At 41.7% G+C, this 12,328-nt stretch overlaps 2 protein-coding genes across 2 annotated transcripts in view; both read left to right on the top strand.

Annotated features, from left to right (window-relative positions):
- The window catches only part of LOC138297022 (fibrillin-1-like), a 133,559-nt gene extending 130,626 nt beyond the window's left edge, over positions 1–2,933 (top strand). The window contains exons 5-6 of the mRNA XM_069236540.1: positions 1,493–1,615; positions 2,914–2,933. Coding sequence (XP_069092641.1) covers positions 1,493–1,615; positions 2,914–2,933 — 143 coding nt within the window. The remainder of the gene's footprint in view (positions 1–1,492; positions 1,616–2,913) is intronic.
- Positions 2,934–3,322: 389 nt separating this feature from the next.
- LOC138297021 (latent-transforming growth factor beta-binding protein 1-like) lies at positions 3,323–5,072 on the top strand. The gene has a single exon (XM_069236539.1). The coding sequence runs from the start codon at positions 3,441–3,443 to the stop codon at positions 5,070–5,072; it is 1,632 nt and encodes a 543-aa protein (XP_069092640.1). The 5' UTR covers positions 3,323–3,440.
- Positions 5,073–12,328: the final 7,256 nt, after the last annotated feature.

Genomic DNA, 12,328 nt, shown 5'->3' with positions numbered 1-12,328 from the left:
CCAAATGTAATTCTAACCTCACAAGGTGGTTCACCCTGACATGGATTGTGGTTGTTGCCCGAATGGGGCTTCCACCCCTCTCAACCAATAACCTAATTCTTTCAATGTCCAATTTTATGCCACATTCCTGCCTTTTCCCTGCTCTGGCTTACAATGTGCTGCCTAGCGCCAACACAGGCACCCTTACACTGTGGTGCAAGGGTGCCTGCGATGTAAGCAGGATTGTATTTGTGCAGGAAGAGGCACCTTCCTACACAAAAACAATCCTGAGAGGCTTTTTCCTCTTTCTATGTGTGCTGCAGAATGTAGCACACATAGAAAAACGAATTAACCAGGAGAAATAATAATTCCCCTGGTGAGGCGTAGCATTTTGACACATTCCCAGGTCTACCACTGATGGTAAATCTGGGAATGCACCAGAATCCATGGGTGGATGCGTTGAAACACTGACGCTCTACCCATGGCAAGCCTTCCCTGGGCAGATTGATGCAACACAGCAACTTGTGCTGCATTACGTTACTCTAGATTTATTAAGCTAGGCATGGCCACACAAGGTGGCCTGGTATTGCTTGATAAATCTCACTTAAGAATGCTGGCGAAGGGACAATGGTGTATATGACATTGTGCTTCTTCTTTTTTCCATGCACCCATGTATTGAAATGTTGAGTATTGGGGCCGCCTCTCCGTGCACCCTATTGATACTGTATCACATTGTTTAAGGCACTTGTAATGTGTAAAATCCCCAAAAAGATTTACAGAAAACAAAAGTAGCGTCGCTCTTGCACCCTGTTGTATAGTGCAAGGGTGATCAAGTCTTTAATGAGTAGGACCCTGAGTGACTTTTTTTTTTTTAGGACTTTAATGAGTTTCTGAATATCTTATAGTCATTACATCACTGGTCGTAGGATATGCTCCTGAGCAACGTATTGAAAGTTGCTCTTTAATTCTGACTGCACTAGCCCAGTTTGCGTTCCAAAGTTTGCAGTATTTTTGCATAGCCATTGTTTTTCACTTGGAGCCTGAGGCTGCTGGAAGTCACAATCTGAGGGTGAACTACAAGGGACCTGGGGAAAAACTGCACCAAAGGCCCTGACTTTTCTGATCGAATCTGCTGGTTAGTCTTCATTTCTGAGGAGATTCTCAGGATCCACTTCTAAATTACCCAGATGCTCTGACCATTTGGAGCTACAAACACTCCTGGTATTAGTAACTCTGAAGGTTAGTGGGGAGTAAAAAGGATTGATGTACCAACCAAACTCAGGGGACATCGAAATGATGCCCTAAATTGAACTTCACCAGTGTTAAGAATGTATCATTATTGAATAATGTTTTCACTTGTGCATCTATTTTGAATCATTTCTTTTGAGTGTTCCGCAAACGCAGCAGCAATAACAATAATAAAATCACTAAACACATGTATAAATGCAACGCAAGCAAACTAATCACAGGTTACTGATCTGTTTTGTTCCATGTACACTTTGATCTACACTAGATATTGATGAGTGTTCTGCAGGCCTACACGAATGTCACTCCTTAGCAACATGCCTCAACACCATTGGAAGCTATCAATGCACCTGCATGAATGGATATTCAGGAAATGGGAAGAATTGTACAGGTAAGGAGACACATCATTGCTGTTTGGCTGGCTGGGTGTTAGCTATACTCTTTCAAAGATTTACATCTATGGCTAATTAACAAAAGAAGCATGAAATATTTCAAGAGAACTTGCCATTTGTGGCCATTAGGAAATACGTCTAATGTAATTACTCGAAGTTTTTATAATTAAATATAAATTTCATGAAAAATGCATGATGTTTCCTAATTCAATCAATCATAGGATTTGTAAAGCGCACTACTCACCTGTGAGGTGAGTGAGGGGGGGGCTGCTACTCCTTGAACAGCCATGTCTTGAGAAGTCTCCTGAGGATAAGTATGTCCTTAGTCTGACGCAGGTGGGTGGGAAGAGTGTTCCACGTTTTGGCGGCGAGGTGGAAGAACGATCTGCCGCCGGCGGTTGTTCTGCGGCTGTGTGGAACGGTGGTGAGGGCAAGGTTGGCGGAGCAAAGCTGTCTGGTCGGGGTGTAGAAGGAGAGCCGTCTGTTGAGGTATTCTGGTCCGGTGTTGTGCAGTGCCTTGTGAGCGTGGGTGAGGAGTTTGAATGTGATTCTCTTGTTAACGGGGAGCCAGTGTAGGTCTCTCAGGTGGGCTGTGATGTGGCAGTGGCGGGGGATGTCCAGGATGAGACATGCGGAGGCGTTCTGGATGTGTTGCAGTCTTTTCTGGAGTTTGCCCGTGGTTCCTGTGTAGAGGACATTGCCGTAGTCCAGTTTGCTGCTTACGAGGGCTTGGGTGACTGTTTTTCTGGTTTCAGTGGGGATCCATTTGTAGATCTTCCGACCCATGCGGGGGGTGTTGAAGCAGGAAGAGGAGATGGCATTGACTTGCTGGGTCATGGATAGTGAAGAGTCCAGGATGAATCCCAGGTTGCGAGTGTGGTCGGTGGGTGTCGGTGTGGTTCCCAGTGTGGCAGGCCACCAGGAGTCATCCCATGCAGAGGGGGTGGAGCTGAAGATGAGGGTCTCAGTCTTGTCGGAATTCAGTTTCAGGCACCTGTTCTTCATTCGGCGATGGCCTTCATTCCTTCGTGGAGGTTGGTCTTGGCAGTGGCGTGGTCCTTTTGTGAGGACTTGAACTATTGCCGACCAAGGGGTCCTCATTTAGCATTTGGCAGGGTGGTTGCTAAATAACAGAGGTGGTGGCATTTCAGGGGGGATGCAAGAGGTTGACAGCTGGGGCATGAGACCCCTGAAGTGTTTGTCTACTAAGTAGTTTTGGCTCTCTTTAATTCATGACAATCATGACCTGAGAAGGATCATGTAACTGCTTTGGTGATTACTACTGTATTTGTTTCAGTATCCGTGGGCAATATTTGATAGAAGTTATCTCTTTAAAACGTCTACATTACATCTAAGGTAAGCTGGAAATGTGAAGAAATAAAAATTAATTGCTTTAATATTCCAGAATTCCTACTCAATTGATGTGTCTATAATACAAGACAAAGAATAACTATGACAACTGACACTTTGTTAATATGATCAAATACGAGCTAAGAAGGAATGGCCAGGATTTCACCACGATTTACAGTTTCTTGCATTTTGAGTTCAGATTGTAAATGTAATTCTATTTTAGTTGGGTTAAGTACATGAAATTCTCTGTGCCTTGGAAATTGTCTAGACGTGGGTTACTTTTGATGTAGATTAGATTTAAAGACTGTGGTATAACCTGCCTGACACTTATTTTGGTAATAACTTATAGACATTGATGAATGCAAAAATCAAAATGGAGGATGCCACGCTTCAGCTACCTGCACAAACACTGATGGAAGTTATCACTGCGTATGTGCTCAAGGTCTAACAGGAAATAAAACAAGCTGCTGGGACATGGATGAATGTGAACAGAACACAGACAACTGCAGCGCCAATGCTGAGTGCATAAACACTGACAGGTCCTACAGATGTGTGTGTCACAGTGGCTTCCTGGGTGATGGAATGAACTGCACAGATGTGGATGAATGTGCTAATATCTCAACGTGTGGAAATGCTTCCAATTGCAAGAACACATTTGGTTCCTTTTCATGCCAGTGCCATCAAGGTTACAGAGAGGTCAATGGATCTTGCAAAGATGTCGATGAGTGCATTAATCAAACTGTCTGCCATCAACACTCACGCTGCATAAACACGGAAGGCTCTTTTTCCTGCAGGTGCAAAACTGGGTTTACTGGAGATGGGATAAACTGCACAGAGGTGGATGAATGCACCTTGAACCCTCCTGTTTGCCCTTTGAACTCTACGTGCCTCAATACTGTTGGGTCCTACCTGTGTAACTGTTGGCCAGGTTACACAGGCAATGGAACTACTTGTCAAGACGTTGATGAATGTCTCAATGTGACAGACTGTCATTCAGATGCACAATGTGTAAACACACAGGGCTCCTATTTTTGCAGGTGTCAAAAAGGGTTCTTGGGAAACGGTACATTTTGTAACGATATAGATGAATGCTTGCAACCCCTACAAAAATCGCCATGCCACAATGACTCAGAGTGTGTCAATACAATAGGCTCCTACGTATGCAAATGTAACGAAGGATTTCAGAGCAATGGAACTGCCTGTGTAGACATAGATGAATGCCTAACAAATACATCACACTGTAATGAATTCGCCACGTGCATTAACACAATTGGCTCTTATGCATGTGAGTGCAAGGACGGTTTTGTTGAAGACGGTGAGCATTGTTGGGACATTAATGAATGCCTCAACGCATCCGCAGTGTGTCATGCGAATGCTTCGTGCTCCAACACTCCCGGCGCCTTCCTGTGTTCATGTCACTCGGGGTTCCTAGGGAACGGGACAACATGCGAAGATGTGAATGAGTGTCTCAATAACAGGACTTGCTCAGAAAACGCAGTGTGTGCTAACACGCTTGGGTCCTTTCAGTGTTTTTGTGAAACTGGATATGTGAAGGCCGCTGGCAGTTGTGTTGACATCGATGAGTGTTTGAACAGCACTCTCTATTGCGACGACATTGCAATGTGTATCAATCAGCCTGGCTCATATCACTGCATGTGTCCTGCGGGTTACAGTTTGAGAAACCGTACCTGTGTGGATATTGACGAATGTTCAGCAGCACAGACACAATGTCACCATAACGCACTTTGCATAAACACTCTAGGATCCTATCAATGCAGCTGTTTCCCTGGATTTATCCCAAACGGGCAACTGTGCACAGACATTGATGAATGCCTCATAGAAAACGGAGGTTGTCATGCAGATGCCCAGTGCATTAATACAATAGGACACTTTGAGTGCCAATGCCGAGCAGGTTTCCTTGCGGATGGCAACGTATGCACTGATATTGATGAATGCCTGTCTTCCAATGGCTGCCAAGACACAGCGCAATGTACCAACACACCAGGATCGTACACATGCTCGTGCATGCAGGAAAGCAACTGTAGCCTGCACTTTGCCAAAGGTGTGTCCTTTTTGACGTTCATATCACGTTATGTTAAGCTGTAGAAATGCATGTAGTGACGTTACACTAACTATTGCCAGACCATTAAACATGAACTGCTGTTATTATTGTGAGTATAGGTTGTTGCATTTCCAGCTTCCAGGCATCATTTCAGGTTACTTGCACCATATAGTTTAAGACACATGCATACTGCAAAATTATAATTCGTTTAGGGAGTATTTTGTTATAGTTTAGAGCCCCTAAACAATTCAGTTTAGAAATCATTCACAGACTTATATTAGAGACAGTGAAACGAATGTGGCATTCGTGCCCAAAACGAACCAGTAGCCCTAAAACCGGACATTTTGTTGGTCTCCGTTCCGCGAAGGGTGCTACTTTTTAATACTTTGATTTTTTTCACAGGCATTTGTGATACAGTAAGACAGACACAAACGCAGTCTCTCAAAGAGCAGAAATACCGACCCCCCAGGCAGCCTCAGAAGGCTTGTATTGCATCATATAAATACAATTTTAGCTACATTTTGTATTTCTGTACTCTACTACTAAACGAGTGACTCGACGATTGTATATTCAATTGCTCTATTGGCTTTTACTTTGAAAAATGTAAACCTTTTTTTTTACAATGTTTAGATCTGTTATATTTAGTAAAAACTGCCACAAATATTCCATTAGATATTGAGGGAAACATCATGTGATGGTTCACTTATAAGAGGCAGTTTCGACAGTCAGCCATACCTTTGAACCAGTGCAGTAGTCTTCCGAAGACTTAGCACACCATGTTTTTGTCAATATTATCTTTCCAACATTTATGACAACTGGTCAAGGAGGCAATAGCTGTAAATAGTCTCTCTAGTGCATTTACTTAGGAGTGAACTTCACAAAAACCTATATTCAGGGTTGAATGTAGAGGAACATATTTTGAAGGATAAATTACGTTTAAACTACATTACATTTGCACCAAGTTGATGAACCAAAAAGTAGAGTTGTGTCAGCAAGCCGAAAATTCTGTAACTACTGCAACTCTGTATTTCCACCATCTTCACAGCACTTACTAGCAATCCTTGAATACTGTAACTGCAAATTTGTTTTTTTAATAGCAAATCCAGTTTTTTTTATTAAAAGGGAAAGAAAACTGACTGATGTTAAAATAATTCTAATTTAAAGAGAAAGCCTGTTTAACTTGTTATAACATTATCTGAACAATTAACTCTATTGTCCTGAAAGCTTGAAAACGAGCGTTTGTACTAGCCTAAAAAGGGTATAATCCTTTCAAGATCATCTACTGTTTGTGTACGTGTTAAATAGTGCACTGTCTACTTAGCCAGCACAATACTACTGTAATCTTATAGAATATAACCAGTTTGATCTTCAAATTGGTCTTTCAGGGTGATAATCATAGTCTGAGAATAATTCATAGTTACTATATCCTAAATTCGTGTGGAGTCTAGAATTTACCAAAGCCCATGTTAACTTTCCTTCAAGACTGGGCCAAGACTTTAGAGGAGAGGTATAACTCTAAATGAGGCACACTATTCTCCTCTATATTGTACTGAATGACTACATGTTTCATGTACTCGAATATAGCAGTATTCCACAGAAGGGATTACCACCACATTATCCCTCCCCTTAATCACAGTTCTTACATGCTTTGAATTGAGGAATCCTAAAAAACAATTTTTAACAGAACGAGGCCTTCCAATTCCTGATTTTAATTGGACAACTTTTTTAAAACTCCTCCTCTTCCTTTTGGAAGAATTTTCTTTATTTCTGTCGCTCAAGTAGAGCAATGTCAATGGCAATGTAGGTATGAATAATATGTCATTATACAGGAGAAAAGATCTCCATAGGTGAAATGGAGTATCAAGGAAAACCAACCGTTGATGCACTTCCATTCTTTTTTCCATGGCTCTGGAGGGATGGGATGTAATAAGTGAGCAGAGAGATCAAATTTAGTCGTTGCACAGATGTTGAGGAAGGTGAACAGGGCAATATTCATGATTGTCTTACAAGGACACACAGTTAAGAGGGTTTTATTATGGATGTGGCAGAGAATGTGTATTTACAGGAATGTGGAGTTTGTCTATATTTGTGTGCTCTTCTACTGGGTAGGGATTGCATAACAAAGCACTTCTGCAGCAGGGAAGATTGTCTTTCATATGGTTACTATGGAGCAGAGGAAGACAACATCTAAATCTGAACATCTGTATGATAACATACAATTTGAGACTGACTCCCATGGGATTCACAGGGATAATACAAATATTCCAGACACCACCAAGGGAACACTAGAGATCAGTGAGTACTAGAGATTCACAGCCAGTACAGATCCTGGGTCTATATCCTGGCTGAAGGTCATGGCAATCCGCAGTACGGACAGAGAGGCTTGCTTCACTCATAACTATACCTGTTTTCTCTTTGATAATCCCCATAAGTATGCTGCTACTTGGGGAGGAATTTAGGTTGGACTTTTTGCCAGTGATTGGTTCTGGCACTGTTCCAAGGATGTTAGTCCTTAGAATCAGGATACATATAAGGAGCTCAGGTGTGACCATGATGACCTGGTCATGAAATCCACTAATGAGCATGCTCTCAGCCTGGCAATTTGGTAAATTCTGACCAGGAAATGTATGTTAAAAGTACTCCACATGCCTCTCTTAACCTATATATGGTCCTGGTGCCTCCTGCCTTGTTATACATCTGAAAAAGATCAACTGATCAGCCTGCACTAACTCCTTTTATGTGATCTAATCAGAACATTATTCTGATTACTTACACTTAGAGACCACTTTATTTCCTCAATAGATCTGAAGAATGCATGTTTCTACATTCTAAAGATTTGTGACCTTGGCACGTCAATAATTATTCTTAGAACACCTCCTCCGTTTGAGCTAAAATCCATATCTAAAGTGCTTTCTATGGATTCTGCCATTTTGATGGTGATTCTCCAAACCACTAGTACAAATATCAACCATTATCTGATTCTAGTATTCCTTCCCCAGGCAGTACTGAATTCAGGACATGTACTATCTCAGCTCTTTCATTGGGTAGAAGTGGGGCATGTCAGCCTTGACTCCTTGCTTATGGAGGGAGTTCAATGGTGCTATGTTAGACATGAAAGTGAGAAAAGCCTTTCTATCTTCTTCTGATAAACATCAAGCTGTGAATTACACGGTTCCAACTACTTAGGAAGTGAAGTCTCTGGCTCACCAGTAGCTTCAAGTAGCTACCTGCATTTTTGTTGTGGCCTGGGCCAGGGTGCATCTCATGCCATTGGTCCAACATGGCCTCTCCTGCAGGACCTCAAACTCCCTAGTCTACAGCTAGTTGATGTTGATTCAAAAGCACCTTATAAGGACTCCTTAGTGGTGGCTGGCCCCAGCCAACTTATCCAGTGAGGTAGAACTGGTGTTTGCGACTTCTACCATCCTGACTTTAGATGGCAACTTCAAGGGTTGAAGATGCACCCTTTGCTCAGCTGACACTTGAATCTTTGGTCAATCCAGAGGCAGGAACAGTGTTTAAATGAGTGAGAGTTGATGACAGGGTATCCCAATACAGATATGGCGGTTCATCTGAGAAGTGTGGCTGCTTTTTTCAGAACAGACAGCTTAGTGACAAAAACATAGACTGGACACAGACAGATGGCAAGGTTAAAGCCTCTGCCAGGCATGGCCAGCCATCTCCTGCTATGGGTAAAACAGAACCTACTATGTACATCTCAGTAATGGAGACTGTGGAGATTACCTTGCAGAACAGGATCTTTCCAATCCTTCATGTATTTATCTCTAAACCTACAATGTTTTCAGAAAGTTGTCAGCAGACTGAGAACCTCCGAGGTGGACTTTGCTTTGAGGGACAAAACCAATCTACCAGTTTAATGCTACACCCAGAAGGATGGAAAATGTAATATTGCTTTCTTGGTCAAATAGTCCTCTGAATTCATTGCAAATTTTTCACCACCTCAGAATTACCAAGATTTAAAAGGAGTGTGACAGTAATTGTAATAGCACTAATTTGCATTTATCAATCTTGGATTTCACTTCCTCTTCTAAAGGCAATGAAGAAGGAATTACTGATCCTGTTGTCTCCTTCACTAATCAAATTATGATCAGGTACAGATTTTTCTTTAGCTATGTTGCTTGCTGTTAATGGTTTGAAGGATGATTAAGTTGATCTCAAGTACAAGGTCATATCATTTACTCCTCAACAGTCATGTAGGCCTGGTACCCTGACATTATATTTCAAGCAATGAAGGCTTTATTTCTGTTGGCACTGATGTCCCTATTGTGTGATACTTCCATGGTCCTTAACTTTGTGGATGTTTACTCTGTGCTGTGTACACCCCCTTTAATGTAACATTCAGGAGGTATTAGAGTCTTTAGGGAACCCTGACAACATAGGAGTTGAAACCAGCACCTCCAGAATCCGTAAGAATTTTGACAGCCCAAGATACAAAGTTCAATCAGTGGCCTATTTTTTGCACCTTCAGCATTTGTGAGTTTTACAAGTGGTACCTCTTGAACGTCTGAAGGAGAGTGCATTCAAACTCTTTTTAACTAAGGATCTTTTTCTAACTGCCATTGCCTTCATCAGAAGGTTGGGCAAACCTCTACCAGTCTAATTCAGATATTCTGATTTGAGGTTCCTACCAGAAAGACTTGTCCTGTCATCCTTCTCAAGTATTTAGGCCTTAGTTCCACCTTACTCAGGACATTTTACTTCCTTGCCTGATGTAGGACTCTTCTTCCTTGGAGAATATTATGCTTCATTGTCATTTAACTGTAAAGATCTGCCTTGCTATAACAGTATCTTTCAGAGCTTCCTTTGGGCCAGGTCACATGAGATGGAAGTCATCTGTCCCTAGTTTTAGTCTATGCCTTACTATTTCCATAACCTAGGATTTAGAACAGGTTCATATATAAACAGGTTGCGTGACTGGTCCTCCAGGGAAACAGTGCTCTCTGGGCAGACTCCAAACGAATGTCCATGCTTGTGATTTTCTCTGCAGCCATTGGACATCTGTTAATACATTCAAAGAGCCGTACAATTTGTCTGCATTGCTTTTAGTGCAACAGAATTGTATTGTTATCCTATTGATGTACAAAATCAATTTGATAAACACTAAAATACTATATGAAAAATAACATTGGCTTTATGGGCATTATACATAAAACAGCACTGTCACTGTTTTCTGCATTCTCATGAGTTAATTGCTTTGCCAAGGAAGCACAAGAAAGTGGTAATCCCCACATATTTGTTGTACCAAGTCACATTCTTCTTGGACACAGTTTTGCTACTCACCACCACCAAGATAAGATAGTAGACTTCTTCAGTAATTCGTACTGCTTATAGAAAGTGTGGCTAAAGACTTCTGATCTACTTCTAATTGGAAATTGAGGAGTTTATAAATAGGATGCACTTTCAGAAATCTGAAGCCATCCTCATTTTATATTACCAGTAATTATTAATAGCAGTGTTCCTCATCTTCCAGCTATGTAATGGACTCTTGCAGTAGCTGATGTTAGTTAAGCTCTCTATCTCTTCTGGACTATATGTGCACCTTCCAATCTCCTGTAAGGCTGTTCCAGATTATTTTCAAGTTTATACAGAAAACACTTATCCATCAAGGTTTAGGTTTGGTTCCACATCTTTACTACACATGAGTCTTGTCAATCCTAATGCATGCATCCAGGCCACCCACAGTTTTTCCAGCGCTTAGCTGGTGGCAAACTGTTGTCCTTTTTGCTCTATAGTGTTTTATAGTTTTGTTGTAACTTTAGATTCTCCTGCAGGTGCTCACCTTCCTTAGTCCCCATTTCAAAATACTATTGTCTTGATAAAGAGTTTAGGGAGCTGCTGTTGTGGCTGCCGTTGCTGCCGATTTGCCTCTGTGAATGATAAAAATCTGACAAATTGAGTTCTCCACCAAGCTGCTGGGGCCCTACTACAAAAATGGCTGTATCCCTCATCAGAGGAGCCACTTTAGTGTAACTATGTTATTTCTGTAGCACGAACCTAGCCAAAACTCAGCAAAGTGCTTTACAGAGTTAAAGACAAGGATACATTCAAGGAGTGATGGGAGAGGTAGCTTGCATGTAGATAGTTTATGCATAGACATCTTTAGAGAGGCGAGTCTCTGACTCTATCCTAGATTGGAGTGCGTTGGGGCAGTCCTGATGGATACGGGGAGGAGGTTACAGATTATTGGTGCACAGGTGGGAAAGACCTGCTGCCTTGTTTGTTTTTGTTTTTTTACACTTGTTAGTCTGAAGTTTAAAATTATCCCGCTACGGGTGTGCCTGAAGCCACCAGAGATTGTGAAATGGTGCATTTGTTTTTCAAGATAGTGTGGTCAAGAAATGAGAGCCAGTGGAGTTCCATCAGTGTTGAAACACTGTTAGAAATTCCACTAGTGTCCATTACTGCTAGTGGAATTCCTCCCACAAATATGAACACTGGAAATATACCTTTAATGTAAGGGCCCATTGGCAGTGTTACCATAGTTTCTCTGCCTGATATGCTTAGAGTGTTTTGCATCATGTTAGGAACACAATATGTAACTTTTAGTAAACGTCTGCCATATTTTTCATGGTGGGTTGTCATATAGGTAACTTTGTATTGGAGTGGATTCACAGTCATTCAGGCCATCACATGGACATTAGGGCTTTAAGTGGAGCAGATCCATGGACATCATTTATGTGCAACCTCTAGCTTGCCCCTTGCGACACCTGGCACTGCCTATGCAACCTCTGGCCTCCGAAGTGGCAGAATCAGTGCCTGGAACACAGGGGCAAATTGTCATAATGGACGTCGGTTGGGGCTCCAATTTCCTTGTTTTCTATCATTTTTTACTACAGAAAATGATGATAGAACATTGTTAGAAATGGGTTTTTTGGTTGGCAGTCAGGTTACCCCCTGTCCAAGCAAAAGCCCTCACTCTAGTCAGGGTAAGTCACACACAATCCAAGATTATCCTGTGCCCACCCTCTGGTAGCTTGGCACGAGCAGTCAGGCTTAACTTAGAAGGCAATGTGTAAAGTATTTGTGCAATAAATCATACAATACCACCATATAGCACCACAAAAAATACACCACACAGTGTTTAGAAAAATATATAATATTTATCAGGATAATTGTAGGTCAAAAAGATTAAAGTTGCAATTGGAAATTGTAGAGATATCACTGAAAAGTGATATAAAGTGTCTTAAGTCTTTAGAATATAAACAAAGTCTCTTTCAAGCACAAGTACCTGGTTTGGAGTGGAAAAATCTCCTCAGAGGGCCACAAAGGAAGAGGTGCG

Source organism: Pleurodeles waltl, chromosome 5 (genome assembly GCF_031143425.1).
Source record: "Pleurodeles waltl isolate 20211129_DDA chromosome 5, aPleWal1.hap1.20221129, whole genome shotgun sequence".
Classification (NCBI taxonomy): domain Eukaryota; kingdom Metazoa; phylum Chordata; class Amphibia; order Caudata; family Salamandridae; genus Pleurodeles; species Pleurodeles waltl.
Note: the sequence above shows the minus strand (reverse complement) of the source record. Positions and strands in the feature narration are given on the sequence as shown.

Bases quoted from the DNA above. Each gene is read 5' to 3' on its own strand.
- LOC138297021 (XM_069236539.1), top strand. From the start codon at position 3,441: ATGGATGAATGTGAACAGAACACAGACAACTGCAGCGCCAATGCTGAG.